The sequence below is a fragment of the Pygoscelis adeliae genome, unplaced genomic scaffold (genome assembly GCF_000699105.1).
Source record: "Pygoscelis adeliae isolate BGI_AS28 unplaced genomic scaffold, ASM69910v1 Scaffold265, whole genome shotgun sequence".
In the NCBI taxonomy this organism is placed as follows: Eukaryota; Metazoa; Chordata; class Aves; order Sphenisciformes; family Spheniscidae; genus Pygoscelis; species Pygoscelis adeliae.
The window spans coordinates 581,033-605,556 of NW_008824810.1; the positions used below are offsets into that span (position 1 = coordinate 581,033).

The 24,524-nt window shown below is 36.7% G+C and overlaps 1 protein-coding gene across 1 annotated transcript in view; it reads right to left on the reverse strand.

The window, feature by feature from the left end:
• Positions 1 to 24,524, reverse strand: part of VAV3 (vav 3 guanine nucleotide exchange factor) — a 138,993-nt gene that overhangs the window by 17,768 nt on the left and 96,701 nt on the right. The window contains exons 19-22 of the mRNA XM_009324219.1: positions 13,696 to 13,832; positions 6,785 to 6,850; positions 2,084 to 2,118; positions 201 to 317 (exon numbers count right to left, since the gene is read on the reverse strand). Of these exons, the coding sequence (XP_009322494.1) occupies positions 201 to 317; positions 2,084 to 2,118; positions 6,785 to 6,850; positions 13,696 to 13,832 (355 nt within the window). The remainder of the gene's footprint in view (positions 1 to 200; positions 318 to 2,083; positions 2,119 to 6,784; positions 6,851 to 13,695; positions 13,833 to 24,524) is intronic.

A 24,524-nucleotide genomic window follows, 5' to 3' on the forward strand; every position in this document is an offset into this window, starting at 1 on the left:
TACAAAACCATTGCTAACTTCCTACTATAAACCCTGGGTATTTTTGTCAGCAACTTCAGTTTTCCTATACTGACTCTCTTAAAGGCTGTGTATGATTATATAAATTGAAACAAGATTTTGTTTTCCTTAATTATTTCAAATACTATCTAAGGATAAATGAGAACATGAAAACTTTCTGTAGGAGATCTTATTCCACTTACTTAATACTAATTGCATATTCTCCTGACTCTTTGGTCCTGTGCCGCACCAGGTAAGTGCTATTTACTCTGTTAATAAGTTCACTCTCTGCTTGCAATCTTTCCATTGCTCCTGCAAACCTGTAACAGAGAACAATAAAAATTGCCTATGATTTTTTCAAAGCTACAAAAAAAGGTCTATCAAATATGCAATGCAAAGTCCCAATATTCTGCATATGATGGGGACCTAAAAATATATCAGTTGCAACTGAATACCACACTTCCAGATCTTTGAACGAAGAATAAAGCGTGAAAAAACTCCGCATGGGGGGTGGGGGAAATTCTTAATTAGAAAAGTACTTGTGCACACGTTGAATACAATGCCTGTTAAGGAAAGTGCTCGAGCCTGAGCATTAGCTGAATGACTACTGGCTTGAATAGCTCATAAAACCAAACATTCTTCTGAATCATGTGTTGCAAGTGAAACAATAAAACAGTGGTCCTGAACCTTTGAACCTCCCTGAGTTCTAGTGGGATTTATCTCAACAGAGTGGAGAATCAGCCAACAGTAGTATAAGAGGTCAAAAAAAGACCTATACAAAAATTTGGTATTTATACAAACACACTATTTTATTTGGTTTCATAATTAATCATAACCTCTAAAGGCTAAAGTGTAATGGATAAACTAAACATCCACAAGAGAAAAAAAAAAATCATCCTAGTATGTCCAAATTTGAAAGAGCTGATGCCAAGAGTTGAGAGCTAAGACAAGGAAGTCGCCGATTCTGCAGCCTGACTGCGTAAGCAGATTTGTGCCCTTGCTGTGCCTTGCTGGTTTGGGTGGGAGTTCATGAGAGGCTGTCAGCAGACATTTATTCGCAAAACTAGAGGTTAAACTGTTAATTGAGGAGAGGAAAGTGACGTAGCTTCCAGGGAAAAGATGCTTATTTTACCATTTTAGAAAGTAGTCTACAGACAGTCAACACCACAGATCACTACTATGTAAAATTTCATACTAATACATCACTACCAATTAGATGGGAGCTTTAAATAAAAAAATAGTTATTTTATGAAACACACCAGGGAACATGCATTTTGAAGTTTATCACAAAATACATGACTTTTTACAGCAAGTTTCAGCCTAAAGTCATTTTTCAGCTAAGTATTACAAATCCTTAGACGATAAAGACTGACCCCAACGATATGCTTTCTTCTAACAAAATTATAAATAGAGCAACTGTTAGAATTTAATTTAAAATACCAATTTTAAACATTAAACATAAATCAATATTCGTTTAGATCTGATTCTGATTTCGCTTTTGGCAAACTAGAGGAAATCAGAACTCACGTCTAAATGACAAAGCATAAACCCCATGAAAGAACACAAGCGACGCTTATTCTGTTCTCTCATAATCACCATGTCTTTTCTAGAGGTGAGCTGAATTCCAGTAAAGCATTCACACACTACATAAGCCCCAGACCAGCAGTGGTTGCAGTTTTGATACATTGTCCTTTTATATCTCTACAGTCCTTTTTTTCTTAAAAAAAGGAAATGCCAAATTATTCACAAGACGATGTATTTAACATTATTCCTTCTCTTTATTCACTTAACATGTAAGATCTACTTGCACGCTCCATATTATACTAAGCTCTTATGATTCAGACCTCTGGGAATAAGGCTGCACAGCTACAGACTTGTAAACAAAATGTCAAAATCATTAAGCACTTTATTATATCAGAAATGCTTTTAGGCAATGCATGGTGTTGCTTTCCCAAACCATTACACAACGCCTTCTTCAGAAGGCTAGAAAGGTTAAACCGATATAAATTAAATTGTAATAAACACAGTTGTCTTTCTATGACTGCTTCTTTCAAAGAGATTCTTGTAAGACTAGACAGGGACTCACCACAGTTGTGAAGAGTAGTCTACTGGTTTAGGAACCTAGGACATGAAACGATACAAGAGAATGAGGATCAAGATTTTTTTTCTAATCAACACAAATTAGATAGCATTGATCTAATTGTCAATATCCAGATGAAACAAGTTAAAAGAAACAGACGATCTAATTAGTCTGCAAGTCTATTTTCTTTTGAAGGAAGTTATAATAAATACCATTCTGAAAGTAGTACAGAATATTTTAACTCTTTGCTGCTATGACAGATTTTTTTACTTAATAGAACTGTTAGAAGGTTTTGACAGTGCCTACATTCCAATTTCATATATAAAATAGCCCAGTGCTACATATTGTTGAAAAGTATTATTAAAATGTGCAACACATTTACAGTAACATGTATAAAATTCATTTCATGTATGGCCTTAGAAAGACTGTCTCCTAGGAAATATAGTACATAATCTTCTGAAAGAGTTGAGGACAATCCATAGCTTGTATTGTATGACATCATTCACACCTTTGTATTTGACTTGGTTAACTCTTGTACTAGTTTTTAAGAAGCATGGAATTTGAGTCTCAAATTCAATTTAAAAAAATTAAGCAAACTACAGTAAGTTTGCAAAATGGATGTTACATGTATACATAAACAAATGCATAGATAACATTTATACATGTACAAGATGCACAGTACAGCAATCCCCATGAAAATCAGCATTTCATCTTGACCGTCCCCCACTGGTGTATGATACTTCGGTATTACCCTAGTCTTCCAAAACAACGTGTGAAACTTGTGAAGTGCTGAAAAATTGATTTTAGTGGAAGTTTAGCATATATCTTGTAGACTTATAACCTAATGTCATATATTCTTAGATAAGCAAATTATTTCTTTTTTACATTCCAATAAAACCAAAGAATGTTTTATTATTTTCTGGAATCTAATAGGGAAAAAATTACAGTAACATTCTTCTCACATTTTTTTATTTATGATATATGGAATGTCTTCAACAGAGACTTCCAAAGACACATCAACTCAGGAAGATATTATTATACAGGCCTACAAACTTAAATTAATTGAAATCAATTACAGCTCCCACTAACTTGACCGCAGGTATCAACCGAGATCTCTATCAAGTCTCTAGACCTGACCTAGAAATAAACTCCAGTGGTGGGATAAAAAAGCCCCCAAAAAACAAAACAGAAAAAAACCCAAACAAACAAAAAAAAAACCAACACAAAAACCCCACCTCCCTGCATATTTAATCAGAGTATTCTGCAGTTCAAGTTGCAAGAGTCAAGTAATTAAAAGTTTTTGTGTTAACCTGTCCAAAATGCTATAGTACATTCTAGCAGTATTGATGAGGTAGTAACAGGCAGCTTTTGCATGGAAAAAAGCAGAATAGGAAGCTATGAAGTGATTATTGAACGAGGATATTGTAAACCAGATGACACAGACGGTATGAGTTGAGGATGATATTTACAACCACTTGTGTTGGTAACATCTTGCAACCTCCTCAAAAAAGCACAGTTATGGAATGCAAAATTACTAAATTATTTTAAAAAGTAAGAATTGTTACAATTTCACCATTTTAAGGCTCTCGTCTTCATGCTAAGAAGCCTCAACACTAGAGTTATATAATGCACTTACTCCAAACGCTTCACTTAAAACACTGGCTAAGTATTTTCTTAGATAACTTCAGAACATTTTTTTATTGAGAAAGTTTGCAAAAAACTTTGGATTAGGAATTAAATTAGTATCTCTCCTAACTTCTCTTTCTCCACAGAAGTAAACAAGAGTTTGCTCAGGTTTTTGTGATAGGATAGGGTTTTGGCTAACTTGAAATTTACTTAAGATGTAACTTCCATCCCTGCACTGTTAAGATTCATTTCCATGAACCAAAATTTGCAGAGTTCACAAAGCTCTGCTTACTGCCTTTGACACAACGGTCACTCGAACTAAATACATAACCACTTACTCGAATGCCTCTCAACCCAAGATTTTTATGATAAAATTCTGAATTTTACAGGACAGCCCAAAACTTACATTTTTTCTAAATAACAAAGCAGACACTAGTGTGGAACACATTAAAGTTCTCTGTGATAAAACCAGGGTCACTTGTTCAGCTTGCACAGCAGTAAATCTATCCAGTCATTAAGTTAGTCTAGTTCTTGAGAGAGAAAAAGGAAACGTGCATTACTCCCAAATAGTGTAGACAAAGGGCTCTCACATAGTAGCATTTGTAGTGCTGGTGGTACGCAAAGTCCCTTGAAGTGTAGGGGGCCTGACACAGCCAGGTACTACCCCTGGCAGCAGCAGTGGCCCTTCATATCCCTACAGCTACTGACGGTGTTACTCGGGCACCTCTGCTACTAACGGCGAGACTCGGAAAAAAGTTAACAGATTATGAATATGCTGACAAAGAATTCCTGTGAGAAATGTTTTAGTGAAGCGACCAAATGAGACACTTCAAGGCCAGCTAGGCACTTAGAGTCTTTACATGCTGCGAGATATTTCAATAATACGTTTCATCTACAGAAGAATTGCACCTTTAATGATTTGTATTATCCCCCATAAGACTAATTAAGTAACATGCATTCTATCAGCAGCAGGAGAAGAAAGAATAATTAAAAAACCAAACCATTCTTAATTTGTCGAGTAGTCCTACTATGTTGGAAAGGACATAAAAATTCACAAATGGTTTAAGTCCATCCTTCAGAGCAGTTAAACAACAGATGAGTAGTCCTTTTCATTAATTTTGAATGGACAGATATATATATATATATAAAACAAGTGTTGTTCATTGTCATGAAATACAGTGAAATCAAATGTTATTCCAGAAGCTCTTGGCTCATACTGTGCTAAGTATCCAATGCCTCTATAGAAATGAGAAAACTGGAAGAAAGCTAGGAAGAACCAGATATTACTCATATGGTGCAGAAAATGTCTGCTGACATATACTACTTACTGCAAAGAGGAAAAAATTGTTTATAGGTACATCTGTGAAAAGTCTGGAATATAGATATTCTGGAGCTCAGCAGTTTTTCATTCAATATTCATTCCTAAAGTCTTTTGATGTATGTATTTTATGCTGTTTCTGGGCATTTTTATATCACCTGGTTGTAAAGGCTGTTAGACTTAATAATAACAGTAAAAGTTATAGCATGTTTAAAACCTGATTGATGTTTCAGTATCTTTAACTGCATCATTTATCATAATAAGATGTTTATACTTTATCCTTCCAAGTTAACAGTGGTAAAGCATCTATTTATCGTTTTGTTCTGATCATGACACCGGTTGGTAACATTTCATGAATAATATTTATTCATTCTGCAAAACTGTATTATTTTCAATACTTCTCTAAATAGTCTATTTCCGAATTTAGCAGAAAGCTTTATCACTAGAAAGCAATCTTCACCACACCCCAGCAGTGTTTTTCCTAACTTTGGATATCCTGCTTCCTCCGCTTTAAAGTGTAGTGGTGGTCCCTAAAGTGTTGCTGCAGTTGCTGCCAATGATACCATATGACGACTGACTGGGTGGCTCCAAGACCCTAACGCCAACACACAGCAGGTACTGCCTGTGTCCAGGAGAGTGACACCACGGCACGGGAAATCCACAGCTTCTGCCATAAGCAAGGGGTGGAGGGAAGAAAGCTAAGTTCACGTAACATTTTCACCTTTATTCCAGATCTGTTCTCTCACCCAATCTAACATACCTTGTACCGACAAATATTCTGTGCATCAAAATTCTGAAAATATAGGGCACTAAAGATGTCTCAAGATACACGAATGTATTTATATTCTTTAGGATCACATGTGTATTTGCTTTAGAAACTAAGGCACAACATAAGCCTTAAAAGCATATCAAAATGCAGCCACTAACAGCTGATTCCACCTACTTACAAACCATTTAAGTGGCAGATCTTGATTGCTGTAATGACAGCAAGTCTATTAATAAGTCAAACTGTTGTGAATCGAGTTAAAAGAAGTTAAAGCTGTCTTAAAGCAAAGTAAGGAATATGATTCCCCACTGGTTTTATGGGTTTACATCAATGGAACATATAGTAATCTGATGCACAGTGTTACAGAGGACAGAGAATAAAGGAACAAGCGTACAGTATATCAATGCATCATCACGTCTGTATACAAAACTCATGAGTACATATTATAAACTAATTTTTCTTATTGTTATCCTGAACTTTTCTAGATTGAGAACATCCTTGTGCGAAATAAAGGCAGGTAAGAACCTACAGCGAAGAGAAAAGTTATCGAGCAGTCTGAATTCAAAGTTTTATATTAGTTTTACTCTCACACATTTTTAAACTCACTACTTATGGTGTAATCCCTCTCTCTAACCCAAAGTGACTGGGGAATAGATTAGAACCACAGCATTCCCACCTTACCGCTGGGGAAGGAAGAAAGTGCGCTTTCACATAAAATGTGTTTGTTCTATAATCTGGAAACTCTTTGGACAGTTCAATGTATTAATATTCCCAAAAGCTAAATCTGCTTCTCAAACATGTTTTCTTGACATTTCCTATTTACATCAGATAACCAAAAGTATTAGAATGCTATATTTTATGCAATATTGAACATACCGTGAAAACACAAAGGAACGAGAAACAATATGATTTTTGTAAGGTAAGATTAATAAAGCGATGGTATGAACTAGGCAGTTTTTCTGTAAGATGACAAACAGAATTAAACAATTGTACTTACACATGGGCTAGGCTTTACTGCATCACTTGGGAAGAATCCAAGCTCTCCTGTTGTTAGATTTCTGCCCTAGAAAAAAAACCCAGAATTTTCCATTTTTGAGACATAATGGCAATTAATCATTAATAACAACACATGCACAGGGATTTAGGGCAATAAGAGTACATCAAAGAGTCTTTAAAATAAAATGCTGTTCTAATAAAGTGTCACTCAACAGTTGTGTGGGTTTTGTTGGTTTGGGGTTTTTTTTTAATTTATATAATTAATAATTATAGCTGATACACCTGAGAGCTCTGAGAGATGAGATGCAAGAATGCAGCTCGGAGCCTGGGTTGTGATTCCCAGTTCTGTCAATGTCTGCCAGTGTCTGGTATCTTCATTAACGTTAATTATCTCCTTTCAAGTTACTTCCTCCTCAGTTGGCATCACGCTGGTGAGAGCTGCCACACTGCAACATGACAGATCCCCAAAATGACTACACCACCATGCAGCGGCAGTTGCAGCACCTGAGAAATCACGCTAACTCCAGTGGGACCTTAGGGCTAATAATCCATCAGCCAATTCAGATACAAAGTTCTATAGCTAAGCATTGCCATAAGTGACGCAAATCATTGGAAACCAGGTGGGTACGAGAATATTAACAGGATTAAAGATTAACTCTCTGTCTATGATATATTCACAACATGTTGTAGATGCGCCCACACAACTGGGAGACCAGCTGCAGAAATGCATCCAGCACAGCCTAAACCGAGCCTTTTATGCAACACAACTGCTGCCCCAAAGTTGCAGGACCACCAATTTACTCTGGGCTTCTAAGGGCCAAAAGTGACTTGATCATCACAGAGCCATGTCTCAGCAGTTCACAATTCACCACCAAGCTCCCCTGAAGAACGCCCCCTCAGCCAGATAGAACAGCAGAATAAAAACACCTTTCTAGTCCTAGTAAAAACATTTGGCTGTGACCATCCTGACCACATTTTTCAGAGCAGAACAGAGCACATAGCTAAAATTTCTAAACACAGATACATAAAATGAAGGCATCAAAATGCATATTTTGGCAAACAAATGTTTTCATTTAACAGTTTTCTGAAAAGCACATAAATGCCTAACCTCCATGAAATTTAAGATACTGACTGTAAACATAATATACTATCAGCATTTAGCAATGAGGTTAAGAATGAGTACTTTACAAGCACTGTAATCTTGAAAATTTCATTTATTCTTTATTTTTGATGGCATACCTGCAACATAAAAAATTAAAAGGGGAAAAAATGCTTCAGAAACAGACATGGAATTTCTTTGGGGGTTTAGTTCATTTTGTTTCAATTACACATCTAGTGTTACAGTACCCTAACACCACCACACAAAACAGAATTCAGCGATTTCAGAGATCGTTATGCAATTTATCACACACAGACAGTGACCCCAGTAACGGCCATCTTTACCAAATATACAGAGAAGTGCAGAGGCGAGAGAAAAGCAGTTAAGCAGTATTTAAGCTATAATGCCCTGAATAGCGATGATATTTAAAAAAGAATTATGCGCAAGCAAGTGACAATGTTATAGAGATCTGAAGCTGTGTTAGCAAAGCTCCCTTGCCCTCTTCTCCCAGTATCTGCTTGAATACAGGTTACCTTTTGCATCCACATATTCTATTTACTCCCAAAACATGAATCCCTCTGAAGTACAGACTTAACTTGTAAGCAGAGCTCTGACACAGTCTCTCATGTAAGTGATACTTAATTACAATACTACTCTTACCTGAATAGCAAGTGATATCACAGTCAATAAGACCAGCCACTAAATAAAATATATTAATGAGAAAAAGCATTTGAAGGAGCACAACTGAACAGTAGTTTTGGATGTGCCCACATACCATTGCTATTCATAAGAAACATGTATATAAAGTGAAAGAAGCTGAACAAGATGACACATCATGCAACATATGTCCACAACTAGAAAGCAGCCAAGGATCAAAATCTGATGAGCTCAGGGACAGATCCCTGTGTTACCTTCTGAAAGTGCCAAAAGGGACACCATTTCAAATGTCCAATAGCGTTTCATAATGTTTGCAGTGCTTCCTCCCTGCAAGTCAGAAATACAGTCTGGATCTCTTACTGTTTTTCCAGAAATGTATTTGCACACCCCGAAAGCTAGAATAAAAGCTAGCTTTGATTTGCAGACATTTAAATGCCTCAATCTGCACCGAATTATACCACCCTGAGATGTTCTATGACCTCAAGTAAAAATAAAAAAATGAAGACACATTACAGCCACTGAAGAAACTGTAGCATGTGCAGAAAGACCAGACCATGGGACAGTATGACGTAGAGCCAGCGCTGTATTACCTGGCTTAGATACTGCTAGCAGTACACAGTGATACGTATCACAGCTTAAAAACCCGGCAGAGCAGCAAAGATCATGAGATTAGCTGTGGTCTGTACTGATTAAATCATTATCGCAATGCAGGCAGACATAATGTATACACATTCAGAATAAGGAAACTGAACTGCAATCCATAGGCTGTATTGTAACATATATGTGCACTTTCACTTAAAGTATTCTGTAGATAACAAGTCAACGGCACTTGCAGCAAAAAATGGATCATCTGGAGGACACTGAACATTCATTGAAATCATAGAATCACAGAAATGAAGTGGTGAGAAACTACATCAGTGGACAGACTTCTATGAGAGGTACAGCATTAAGAAATACTCTCCGCCCAAGCAACAATCCTACAATGTCCTCAGATGTCACCACTTGTTGGAAGATGCTGTTCTGTGCAGCTGTGGGACACAGATGTGTCGCTCCGTCGGGCTAGGAGAGGCTAGAAGTGAAGCATGCGTTCTATGGACAGTACACCAAGACCAAAGTGAAAGCAGCAGTAGAGAAGTCCCATGGATAGACTCTCTCATCACACAAATATCCCCAAGTACTGTGACCAGTACACAACTTTGCCTTTGCATTCTGAGCAATACCATGAATGTAACAAGCACCGAGACAACCCAAGAAAGGCTTTGTCTTCTGAAGACAAGCTTCACATGAGATAACTGCAGATGGCTTTGTTAGTTAAATACAAGCAAATCCTTAAACAGAACAGGGTTTGATCTATTACACATTGCTGAAGGAAACAGCTCACTTTTAAAATGCTCTGCCGATAATAAGCTCCTATGAATAATCTGATAATGTCCTTAGGAGACTAGGTTATTTGGTTTACTTTAGAAATCCTAGCTCAATTCGTCAAGGCTCGGTGTCATTCATACACAAAACCATGACCTGTTGTCAGATGATGATTTCAAAATCTAAGATCTATCCATCAAATCATTAACAGCAACAAAATTATTATGCCACCATACTTCACTTCTACTAATAATTTCTTTCTACTTTGTTTCCTGCTTGCTAATTGCTTATTGTCTGATGAGTAAGCATTTCCCTTGAACGCTGCCCTGTAATGGCTTATGGTCATTATAAAAGCAGAAGCAGAGGACTGGACAGAACTAGTTTTAAGATTTATATTATGTATATACTATTACATTGTATTTCTAAATTATTATATATTAAAATATATATTACATGTATATGTGTGTACGTGTGCATACATATTCATAAGGGCCAATGAAGCCCTTCAGTCTATTGCTTTTAACGACAGTCTCAGCAAGACTAGAGGCTGTTTCACGACTCTTGTACCTGTTTTAATGAGGGAGACTTTCTGAAGCCATTTGACACATTTGCTCTAAATTTCCAGACCGCTGCCTGCTACTTAGCTATGCAATGCCCATTAACTTCATTGGACGTGCACAGAACTAGAACTCCCGGATAGCTAAAATTTATAAATTATCATGTCCTTCACCCACTTTAATTTTGTTTACTGCAAAGTGTTCTGAAGAGAGGAAGGCGACAGATGAAAAATTACAAATCAAATTACAAACCAAAAGGAAAAAAAAGGCACTTTTACAGTGCTGCCTCCCCAGTGCTTTAATTTTCTATCGTAAGTATATTTACAATATACTTAATGCCTTTTGGCTGTTTACAGCAGGACCGCTAACTACTGAAGCATTAGAAAGTACATCTGTAATAGCTATTACCTGATATGGGTTTAATCGGCATCAAAGAAAAGCTGGTTTTGAAAAAGGAAAGAATCAGTCCAGCAAATATCTGTATTCTTTCGGCATAGTTGCGAAACACGATTGCCTGAGGATGGCAGGTAATTGCAATGCAAACCTGTAAAACTAGAATTACATTATATCTTATGGTAGGCATTGCGGCACCCCTGAAAGCCTACCCTCAGGTTAAGCAGGTACCAATTTACTCAAACCAAACTGAGACGAGGAGAGAAATATTCACATCTATAATAAAAATCTGACTACTTCAAAGCTGCACTACTACAGCTGAAACAACCAGCAGTGCTCTGGTTAAGGGGTCTGAAATTTCCATTTAAAACGCTAAGTTTTCTCCTCTCTCCCCGCCCCAGCCCCTCTCCCTTTTCTTATTTCATTCTGCAAGTGATGCCAGCCGAGCACCAGCTAGGCAAGCAGCATGGCTCTTCTAGTCTTTCACCTTGACTGAGCAAGGAGAAGTAGTTGTGCACAAGGGGATGCGTGAGTATCAGCGTAAGACCACCCTTCTCTCTATATGCAGCCACGTGTTTACTGAGGAGAGTAAAATAACTTGCGACAGTATCAACCCCCCTTATATTACCCATTCTCTTTGAAGAAAGCTTAGGTTTTGGACGACACCAGTGAAGAGGCAGAAGGCAAATTCATGGAATTCAGAAATGCTTATCCCAGCCGTCTTATTGTCTCTGTGATTGCTCAGTTTGCCTCTCAGAAAAGTATTTGCTGTTTCATAAAGAAAAAACCCCATACTTCTGTTTTCCAGACTGCGAACAGGTAGATTCGTATGTGTATATGGTCTTGAACTACTACAGAACTTACCATAATAATCACTATATGATCATTCAAACATTAACTTAGTAGAATTTTTGTGTCTATCAAAACACATTTGATCGTATTTAAGCTATAGCTTTAAGCATTGCTTAGTAACTTGTGGTGTTTATTTCATATACTGTAAAGAATGAAAAAATTATACTTAAACCACACATGCTTATCTATTACAAGCACTTGAATTTCTAAACTGAGCAACGGTTGACTTAAAAATCCATTCTGATATTAAGTCTTGCAGGTCAGCTGTAAATTACTCTAAAACACCTCTCAAATAAAGCTTACAGATTTTAATACAAGTTGTGTTTTGCAAGTTTTTTTCTTAATATGCATTTTAAAATGCAGATGTCATTACAAGACTTATGGAAATCTGCATTAAGCAGTCTGTGACAAAACAGCTTGTGAGGAAAAAAAAAAATTTCCTGAATGATGCTAATGGAGATGACAACTTCCATTAAGATTCAAATCTATTACTAAGGCTTCTGGCGAAAAAGCCTCACGCACTTTCCAGTTTCTGCTAGTTAAACACAGCGAGATTCTAGCTAAATTCTTTAGTGTGGTAGGTACAAATAACATCTAAGACAAATTCCAGTAGACTGAGTTGATGGATGTGTATGAACACAGCAATAGAATCAGTCCCACAAGGTGCCAATAATTCTGGTTTGTACTAAGTGTGTATTAGTCCGATGATTACCTTCTAGCCAGTCCCAAATCAAGAGAGTGCTTAAATGCTTCTCTGGATCAGAACTCAAGACCTTGCAGAACCAAGCCCTACATATAAAACTATATAGGCCAAAATCTGCCAACGTTTGAAAAAATTTGGTTTTAGTGATGTGAAATATCTATGGTCTGCTAACAACAGGTTTGGTGTGTGGGGTGTGTGCGTTTGTTTGGTTTGGGGGTGTTACAGTTATTTACATATTTTTAAATAGATAAAGCAATGCTATTGTTTATGACTTCCCCCAGTTAAATGTTGTTCAGGATGATGCAGTGACATAGGAACAGAGTTCACTGATTCAGTCCTGGAGAGTTTGGAGAAGATTCAATCCTAACTGAAGCCAGCAAAAAAAACAAACAACCCCACATATGACCTAACTCATGTAACAGACCAAGCAGTTTTTATAATTATATTGATTAACTTCTTATAGCCTCAAAGAAAAAAGAAAATCACAAAGACAAACACGGGAACGACAATTCAAGACAACAACAGATGCTTCCCAGTTGTTGTTCTATTAATATCCTGAAAGTTCTTCTATTTACCTCTATTTCCATTTATCCAATAATATCAGTAGTACATAGGATTCTAGTACGAACAATTAAGAATCAAGAAAAATGAGACATGCTTTAATGCATTTATCTTTAAAGTGAATGCAAGACAGCATTTTGAATCTGTTTATAGGTCTCAATTAAAAAGAAATTTCAGTAACAGTAGTAGTGATGTCAATCACGTGAGTTTTGCCATCCATAGAATATACTTTTCCCATGTACATAAAAAAACCTGTCCTTAACTGACTTGAGAGGTCATCAAGAAGTTTAGGTGTGGTTCTGTTTTGCAGAGCTATTTCTCTCCCCTATAAATCTAATATTCGTAACTGGGTTTTGCCAATATAGCTTTTAGTTCGGCTATGTAAAGAGGAACAGTGGCTGAAAATTCACAGGACTTTGCTGTTTATGTGCCAAACGCTCTCCTTCACTCCTATAATTTCACTGGAAGGATTGCTACCAATGCCATGTTCTTGCAGATTTATTCACTGGGACTTTTACTCTAAGGTTGCAAGAATAAAGCTTTACACAATATAGGAACTACTCGCACTTGAAAAGTAAAAAGAAGAAGTTTTAGACATTTATTTTGGGTAAAACACAAAGATATTATTTTGTTGTTCAAAAAGGAAAAAAATTCCAAGACCAATATATAAATAAGAATTTAGTATCTGGAGCTAATGGAATATAGCCATTTGCTAAATGATACAGTACCTGCCAAAATAAGCTATGTGCATCTCCTCTAATGAGTTCAATAGTGTCCCCAATCTGGATATGCAATGGTGGACCATCTTGTGTTGCTGGCTGTGGTATTCCGTTGTAGTTTCGGATCACTTGCATTTTTGGTAAACCTGAACAAACAAACAAAAGAAACAAACAAAACGTAAGTCAGCATCTATTTTTAGTTAATGACAATTTATAAAATCTGAAGACCACAAAAGCAATCAATCAACAAAGAGACACTACGTCTTTAATATGTACCTGACTACAGGCACTAAGGCACCTTAGTACTATACCACGTACAACCCAATAGAAAAGAACTACTTTGAAAAAACATCTTTGTCCTCCCTTCTTCTTGGGGTAAAGTTGATTTCATGTCTATAGAAGCTCTTTCCTCTACACGTGCACCCCTGGCTCTGCATAAGGTTCAAATATTAAGGCCATCTTTGTAGTTCAAGGCAAAAATTGTGATGAACTAGTATTAAAGACACCAATACAGATAATCTCATCAGCTTTAGATCAGTATTACCAAAAAGCCTACTGCTGATGCGAACATGTCCAAAAGAGTACGGATGACAATCTTTCTAGGCTTCTCATAAGACTTTCTTTTTTTTTTGTTAGATTTTCAGGTTTTGACAATATTTTTGGATACACGTAGCAAAGTCTGGATTAATTTAAGGTTTCATTTTCAAGACAAGAACTCTAGCTGCACACTAGTCCTTCCACATCAATACTGGCTGCATCTAGACAGCTGATCTCTGATTTTTTTTTTTTTTTTAAAGGGAGCAATCCACTTCTTGAGACACAAAATATTTTCCCCAAAGATTAGTCTCTCTGCCTGTACAAAGAACTAAATCACTGTTTATAACTACAGCTCAAGAACCCTCCACAAGCATGTGTCAAATGGGGAGCCGGGGACGCGATTTCAGCCGGAAGAGAAAACTGTGGGTACTGTAACTCCATGTTCTTATAAATATAATGGCATTTTTTAAAAAGCACTTAAAGCATTACGGGCAGCTAGCATATTGCACTAAAAGAGCGTGCTGTGATATTACAAGAGTACTTGAAATCAAGTGAAGTACCACCCACTCCATAACAAACACAGTAAAGACTTAAAAGCTTTTAGAAAAGCATTTTTTCCACTCTTTATACTGCCAAGGAGGGCATCATTTTAACAGAACAGATCTATTTTTAATTACTCTCCCTCTATCTTTAAGTAAAACGTCATATAATAATTTCCCTGGTTTTAACTGCACACGAGATGTTAAAAATTGCTACAATTAAGTGGGCATATCCATTTATAATCTTGACTGGAAAGTTTTTGGTTAAATAAGATTTTGTAAGAATGTATATTAACAAACACAAATAAAAGTGAAAGCATGCAAAGTGAAGGTAGCTGGGCTGCCATATTTAACCAGTTTCTTGCTGGAGAGTCATGATTAACGTAATTCTAACAACAAAGGATCAGCAGGCCTACAAAAGACCTATTTCTGTTGCAAGATCACTACTGTAATTTAGGTGGCAAGAAATACAAATATTCATGATCTCCTCTAAACTGTATGAAACATGAAAGAGATCACCTTCAATAATTACTACTCTTTGTATTTAGGAATAAATACTAATCCAAAGTGCTGATGAAACGTTAAGCAAAGTAATAACAGCTCTTACGTTACTCAACCCAAATGACACCATGACTTTTACTATTTCTTCAAGTTATCTGGCATACTTAAAATGAGCACCTAATTATTAGTAAGCCATTATTCCACCTAGGTAAATACTAGACTTCACTTTATTTCTCAACTGAAGGCTGTCATGCTTTCAAATACTGATTCAGCATCAACAAACGTTGCATCTATTGCGTGGCAAATAGAAGCACTGCTGCATACAAGTATCTACTCAAAGCTGACAACTTTGTCCTAATGCAAGGGAACTTCCTCATCACAATATAAATGATAACTCTGCATATGTGATGAACAAACCGTAAGCATGCACTCATCTTCGAGACATACTGGGAAGTCAAAACAAATGCACAAAGAATTATGAAAACCTATCAGGTGATTTAGTTTACCACATTTTTAGTGTCAGATACAATATACTTAAAACAACACCTTTGTATTGATCTCATCAGAAGATAATCAATAAATAGTCTCATGCACTTTTCAGCGCAAATCCTGAGTTTTTCTAAAGGTACTATACTTCTGAAATTTTTAACCATAAACACATGTAAAATGACTTTTTATTTCTATTTCACTGGCAGTTATTGGCATCTCTGAAAACCAGGCCAAGAGAACATGGGGAAAAAATCATGCTGTGTCAACAAGCAGAATTATTCAAAAGGTAACACAGAAGTAATAATGTTAAAACATATCATGCCTAGAGTACTTGTGTATAATTCAATATGCTTAATTCTGTAAAATCCCACAGCAATTTTGATTATAAAATTCCCTTGGCAGATACAATTTTGGAAAATTTGATCTAACACCTCTTGACATAACTAGAAATAATCCTATTCATTTAAATAGGCTTTCAGGTTAGGGTCTTAGTCTTAACGTTCATTATCTTGCTTCAGATCCCTTCTTCAAACTTCTTTGCCATAATGCCTACAGAAACTGTGACAACTACAGCACTGACGTGCTACAGCCGCTCTCTACTGTGGTGACCAACAAATCTTATTCTTCTACTGTAATTTTACTACCGACTTTTATCCAATTGTTGTCTTTGGTCTACTTGGGAGTTCTTTGTGCTCAGCGTTGTTGCTATGAATACACACTGCCTAGCACAATGTATACGCACTATCACCAGACCTACATAAACCAGCATCTGGAATAAAAAGGATGCATTGCAATAATACAGAACAACATTGTGATTTCATTAATTACTCTATTACTTTCGTTCACCCACTTCAGTAATGATACTGTATGCTAGCTCCAAGGCCCTTGATCAAAGATGCATGTATAAATAAGGGAAATTATTTTCTGGTGCTATTATTCAAGCACACGTTAGATTTGACTCAGATTCTGAAAAGTAATTTGTACCTCGAAGTACAACAACTGAAGGTAAATTCACTCTCCAACAACAGGAGTATCTGAGTCACAGAGAATATGTTCATTCCAATATCAGCAATACCAGACATGTGTAGACAGCCTGTACTGATCACAGATATAAAAACAGTGAATGTGCAACTAATGTGTTTTCCTCGTTGTATGAAAATATTATCAACAGGACCTGTCCCTGTTACATGATTTTAAACATTTTTAAAAAATCTTTTTTCCAGGAACAAAAGACTAAACGAAATCTTTGAATCAATCAGAAACAAGCACATACTATTCTGGAATAGCTATTTTTCCATGGATAAATCACAGAACTTCCCTTATATCACCATTAAGCATGGAAGAAATAAACAGGGTACAAAAAAGTTAATAAACTGAGGTTAAGAGTCAAAAAGCTCCAAACAGAATATTCAACTTTCTTTTCACCACATAATTACAGATTTGATAGTAGTAGCTCAGAAACAGTTTAGCAGATTAACACTGAGATGGTGTACATTTAATTGGACGGAATCTGGTCAGTCCTTCACCTCCTAACCTACACAAAGTACACTGGGGTGCGACGGATCAAGTCCCATCCATCGTTATCACAGGAAACAGCTCATACAATCTTTCAGCTGTTTAGCAAGCTTATCCTAAAACTAATTTGTTTGTTCCTACTGTTCCATTTTAGAACTTTATTCTCTGAGCATTTAGAATCTTCTGCTTTCCAGTGTAAATTAGGTCATGGACAACTTACATTCACCTAGAGGCAGCAGTCTGAATAGTTCTTTTCCTTGTCTGCATTTATTTTCATAACGTAGTTATAGAGAGCAATCATACCCCTTTTAACCTTCATTTTGCTAGGCTAAACGAGCCAAGTTCTTTTAGCCTCCTCTCATAACTGATCAATTCCTCTGAGGCAGTACACCAACTGCTTTACTGAAGTTCAGACAGACAAGATCTAGAATATTTTCCTTGTCTATCTTGAAATTTCATTCTTAATTGGCACATGGATTCATCACAAATATACTCATTAAGAATCCTGAGTACTTGCTGTAATATAATAATGCAGACAAGAAAAAGCAGTACGTTACAGAAACCTGAAATGTTTAAGTGTAATTATGGATTATTTGTGATAGAAACAGTACAGAAGCATTATGCATTAATGACTAAAATACAATAAGCATTAGAGACACGATGTACATAGCTGCAGTACTGAGAGTATCTGACAACTGCAGAAAACTTCTGGAAACATATTCATGAATAACATTTTTGTGCCAGATATGTTCAAAAGCAGATAAAATTCTAACACAAAGGACAAGGTCAGTATTTCAGCCATGCATTATTATAATTAATGGCAAAAATCCCATTGGCTTCCATGAGCTCAGTTTTCCACATGGCTGAAAGCTTTTGTCAGGAAACTTCCTCATTTAAAGATGCAAAACCAGCCTGGCAGTTTCCAACCTTGAAATCAAAAAGCAAACTGACCCAGTTATTCCACCAATAAATAGCTGAAATTTACTTCATTTGAAAACCAGGAAAACCCCCAGATTCCTAGAAAAGTCTTCACAGCCAAGCTCTGGGTCACAGACCTAACACAAATTGATGATCTAAATTATAGCTCATGAGAAAAGCAGAAAGCATGCTGGAGTCAGGGTTTACAAAGCACCAACTTGGCTACATTACAGAAAAATAAAACCTTTCATAAACCATACCATGCATTTGAGTATTTAATCTCATAGTTATGAGTCAAGGAAGAAGGTTACATTTAGCATTACAGAGTACATGATAAGTTAGAATACCCATTATATATTAAATGATGAGAACATGTAAACCACTTGGGTTCCTTACAGCAGCTCTGCATTTATGAACGGCACTGAATGACCCTCAGTTTCATGCATAGATTCAAAAAATGTTATTTTTTGCTAACAACACGCGTAATGCATACCCTATGATGACCTCTATCTGTCAAAACTGATTCCAGCGTCTGTTATTTCCAAACAACGGCAGAACGTGGTTTACGCTTTGGGCAGGGATCATTTCAACATACAGAGTAACGACATAGAGTATAGGAGACCAGGGTTCAAAGGTGAATTTGTGGATATACTATATACTATTAGCACAACGACATAAAACAGCTTTGTCTGCATTAAACATTTGTTCCTAGTTAATATGAGCCTTGAAGGAAGACTTTCTTCTTCTATAGGGAAGATATAGCCTAGTCACCAAATACTTATACCTGATCCAAAAACCACTACTGTAACAAAAGAAAGCCTCCTGACTTCATGAGGCTTTGAATCTGAAACAGAATGTTAGACTATCTGACAAGGCCACATCTTAATGTTTCCAGGATCTCAACACAATGACATTTGCCTTTCCTATAGGAAATGACATGAAGACTCACTAATTCCGTCCTTTCTTTCACAAAAAGAGTGTTTTGGGTGTCTGTTTGGACACTCTGAACTTGCTTTAAACCTTTTTGGTTTATATTTTTGTAGCTACAAAAACAGGGAATGCAGCTCTGCTGGGGAACAGACTGATATTTAGCAATCGATAAGCCTTCCATAGCAAAGACCAGAAGAAATACTCCATGTCAAATCTCAAAGTAGATGCATCTCCAGCCATCTTCACCCTCCAACCAGGAAATGAGGGCAAAGTAACACACGGCAGTATCTCATTGTCTCACTGGGTTAAATATCTGAACAGTGACCCACAGTGTCGTGAATCATTTTAACAGCACAAACTAAAGCCACACAGGCAAAGGAGACCTTGTATTTAAATAAAAGCGAAGAAATCCAAATTAGTATTTACAGCACGGTAAGAAAAGTTAGATTGTGAAGGTTTCAGATCAAGGAGCGTAATTGCAGATAATAAAGTAACAAGGAGCTATGACAAAAAAAATAAAGAGGAAAAGAGATGGGTTGATAAGGACAGCAGCATGAAGAGCAGGTGGACAGTTATATCCACAGTCTGAGCATCCATGACACAAAAAAGAGCAGCTTTGGCACCTTTTTTGGCAATATCATGGTCCAATACTAATATTATTAAAAGCTAAAGGGAAGCTCTGTTCTGAGCACGGACCATATGAAAACAAAGTCCTTCAGCATTCTCTGTACGTTCTTCAAATCAGCTCTGCTACCATCCGTGTTTAAAATTCCTGTTCCTAATGATTTTGTTGCAGAATTAGCAGTAAACTGGATTCTCCTCTCTTGCATCTATCAAGAGAGCTACTCCTTAATTCCTAATCAGCGTCATCTATCTCCACAACCAGTGGAAGTCAATAGCTTTGTACAGTTTCTGCCAAAGGCAAAACTTGTCTAGAAGGACTTCTCAGCTGGTGAGGTGACACAAGAAAAGCAACATTACACAATCACTTACCAAAAACCACTTACATTCAGTTTCTAGGGCTGTCAGTTAATGATGTGAAAGAAAATAGGTGGTTTTTTTACTTTTAGGCCAAGTACTTATGACACAAATTACGGAACTCATGTACATGGAACATGCCAGCACGGTCTTTTAAGTGCACTCTTCAGAGTGGCAATGATTTAAATAATCACTATTGGACAAAATTAATACAATGAATAAGCACATAGGCATACCTCAAAAAAGACATTTTAATTGAACTTTTAATTCACCCAGTCTTAAGTCATTATTTTTGTATGTCATCATAATTAGAAGTTCTAATTTTAGATACTGCTTATAAGCCTTACATTCAGGCAAGATGACTGAAATGCTGACAGTGCCTAAGAATCAGCTTTGAATATTTCACTTGTCTTTTCTTTAGCTGTCTTGTCTTTGAGTACTGTTCAATAAAGTCTCAGTATTTTTCATATGACTAACCATAACCCCTGAGTTTGCTGCTTGACTCAATTTTAAGTCAAAAAACTTCAGAAGGCTGATTATTAAAACATTTAACAGTTACCACGAGCCTTACTCAAGTAACTGTTTAAGCTTCTGCTTACAAAGGTTTATAAATAGAGCAGCCCTGGCAGGGCTTTCTTCCATAAACAGAGAACTCGCAAGCACTGGGGGCGGGGGGGCAAAAATCTTCACTATCTCATAATTCAGATGACAAATCTGTAATGCACTCCAAACCACATCTGATAAACATTCACATTTCTCTTCCACTTCCACAGAAGCAGAAGAATTAAAGACTGTCATCCTACAGGACAAATAAAACTACTGAAGAATTTTTTTTTTTTTTTTTTTTTTTTACAGTCCTAGCCCTGTTTTCTGTGACTGTCCTCCCTCAACTGTCCCTACCATTGTACCTCCTTAAAAGCCTTCTTGAAGCAGCATTCAGAGTTCCCTCAAGTCCTTTACTACCTGTCAAATCTTCTATAATTATTCAAAGACACAATTTTTCCACCATTTCTCTTTAATGCTGCATATATAAGCTGTATTCTTGGCAGAGACCTCTGCAAAAATGGTCAACCATCAACTAAAATGAAGATGTGTGGGAGGAAAAATCTGTCTGCTAACAGTCTGATCAACAACTTGTTATCAGAAACAGAAAAACACCACAGCTCAGGAAGTCCTTTTGCTTCTTCGGGTTTTGTAGACCTGATCATTAGCACAAAGCCTCCTGATAAGTAGCTGTGTCTCCGTTTTCCAGATATGGTCCACACAAAACTTGGAACTACACTGCAGATCATAGCAGGAGTTCATTACAAGGAAAATAAGTCTAGCTGTGTTATTCAATTTACATGGTTGCATTTTTGAAATTGGGTGACTTCTGAAATATTTCTACACAGATTTTTTTGTTTTACATTGCAGTAGCTTGTTTTGCCTAAAGAACGATGCATAGACAAACAGACATCTCCCCCTGCTCTGAACGTCAGTATTTGACTTAGCTGAAAAGTTTTTTCAGCAAAGATATTTGAGGATAACTCTCTCTTTATGCTTAGTGTCAATATGAGCAGCATTAGTAAAATTAGCAGCATGGGAACATGGGCACTCACTGAGGTGGACAGTCCCCTCTCAGTAGCAGCTTTAAGTTTTCAGGTCTTCCAAGTCAAGGCCAAACTTAATGTTCAGCTTAGTGCTCCTATAAACAGAGCTAGCATTTATTTTGATCAGAAACAAGCGATTTTGCTAAGAAAATTCAGAATCCAAACTGAAGTTTCACAATTTAATTTTTTATTCAGGAAAAATAACTCCAACAGAAGGCATTTTCTCGCTTAACTCCTAGGCAGGGACATTTGGCACATCGTGACATTCATTTTAAGGAATCTGGAAGCCTGCCTCTGTGCAAGAAAACATAGGCACTGCAGAAATGCTTCTGAACAGCCATGATTTTAAATTAAGAAGAGAAAGCCATAAGGGCTGCCTTTTGGGAAAGGAATGAACCTGTCATTCTTTAGGTGACCGATGACCATTTGTCTCTCATGCCCTTAAGGGTGGTTCTGCTCACAACTCTCACAGATTCACTTCTCAGGTTTAAATTTCTTTTTTGTTTCTCAAAACAGAACAGAAGGAAGAGAAACTGAAGGTTTTTGGGAAGTTGGGGGACAAATGTTACAACAGAGCAAAAGCAATCTGAAAATTAGTTAAGTACAATGCGGAAAGAATCTACTGACATACAAATGCCAACCCATTCCCGTTTGCACAGCAAACATCTTCAGAAGCTGTCCCAGGCATCATTCAAACACTCAAGTCTTCTCTTAAAATATATACATTTGGTTTTGTACATCCATATGTAACTGCAGCAATAAAGGATCGCATTTTCAGAAAGTCACGTACCAAGTACTAGAAAGATCAAGTACCACTAGCTCCAGCTGCACTTGTCAAAATTTTTTAATTTTTTTTTTTTTTAAGCTTGACACAGAAACTTTAGCACATTAATTTAGAATGTCCTAGATGGGTAACTGTGGATTGCAAATGCAAGAAACGATGTTTAAAATAACAGAAATTGCATGTGCAATTCCAACATCATCTCTTTTTATACTCAAAACCAGGTACTTGGCATGTAGAACTTTGATGTCTGCAGTTTGTCCTCTCTCAGACTCCAGGACCGCACTGAAAGAGCGGAAGAAAGCTAGGAAGGTCACTGACTTTATACCAGTCATAACCACATATATTTTGTGATAAATTAGAGTGAAAACTATTTTTCTTTTGCTAACAGACCTTGGTTTCCCTTTCATATCATGTCTTCCTCCAAACAAGTGTTAAGGACAAGCTCTCATGTTTTGTACAATTTTAACTTTAAATGCTTATTCAGGCAACTAGTCCTCACTTGTAGTGACACAGGCAGCTATCTTTGTGAGAGTAAGGGATTTTGGAATTGTCTAGATTGAGAAGAATCTCAGCGCTTTGAACAAACGTTAGAAATGGCTGAGTGCTAAATATCTTATTGTGTGAATAAACAATAAAGAATAATCAGGTTTCAAATATACAGTTTTCATTTGTTTTGACAAAGTAATGAAATCTCATCATTTCAATGTAGTCTAGTAGGTAAACTGGTATTTATTTTAAAAATAATGTTGCCTCAAAACTAAGAAGCTTCACTATTTTCTTTAAAATTGAGCAAACTAGAGTTTTGGCATATGAATTAAAAAGTGTGGTACGCGAGGTGCTGCTTTTTATAAAAGCAAAAGGTATGAAAATTAACCAGTGTTAATTACCACATCTTTTAATGTGGTGCCACAGACAGGCGCGGCATTCTAAAATGTGTATTTGTTCAAACAAGTACCTGCCCTGAGGAGCTAACAACTTACATTGGGCAGATTCTATAGATGAGCTATGAAGGTGTGTCCAGACAGCAGTAGATTATGTGCAGCAAAAAGTTCTGAAAAACAGGGACAGATCTTGGAAGATAAAAATCCACTATTCCACAGAAGTAATTACTTTGAGCTATATTTTTAATACTACCTTCTGCCTGCCCAGGGATGATTCTGCAGCAAGCAGTAAGAGGAAAAAGGCTTGAGAACAAGAGCCCCACTTTGGAAACTGAATTTAATACTGTGAAATGTCATGAATCTTGTATAGGACCTAGGCATTTTTCTGTTGTTGAGCATTCACAGACTGAATAATTTTGAGAAGAACTCAGTCAATTAAGTATAAACAAACAAACTTTGTCCTTTCTAAAAAATAAATATTCTGCAGTAAGAACATGATAGTCAAGTCTCACCTGCAGTGTGCCTGAAAGCATGGCATGACAGGAGGCAGCCCTACCTTTCAACAAGTCTATTCAGCACAAATGGAATTAGTCATCCTGCTGACTACACTGTACATTTCAGTGTACAGATTCTGTGCACCAAAATAATAATCACAGATATCAAGATGGTAACTGCACAGTATAACCCATGCAAAAGCACACCTATGCCACCTAGAATCTTTCACAGGTCTCAAACAAAATTTAAAAACATGCATTGCTGAAAACGTGCTGAGATTTTATTAATCAAGCATTGCAAAGATGAAAATTAAATTACCTTTCATGCAATTTCTTTTGTGCTCAGCATTGACTAATAGCCTCTAAGACAAAAACAACTTTACTCTCCGCTTCTGCTACTTGCAAGAAATAAATTCTCTGGCAAGAGAGGAGATCTAAATTATTACACAACGTGAAGGGGAAGTGGCTGATGCCTGGCAAAGCAGGCAGGTTCCAGCAAATGGCAGAATAACCTTGCCTGCATGCACCCTCTTCATAATGCTACAAAACCCTTCACCTTTGTGATCTTCCTCTTCAAGCAATTTTTCTTTTCTGTGGCCTCTACCCTGATTACGGCAGATACCTCATTTACTTCTTAACTGAGGGTTCTTAACCTACATGCCAAAAAATTTCAGGCCAATATA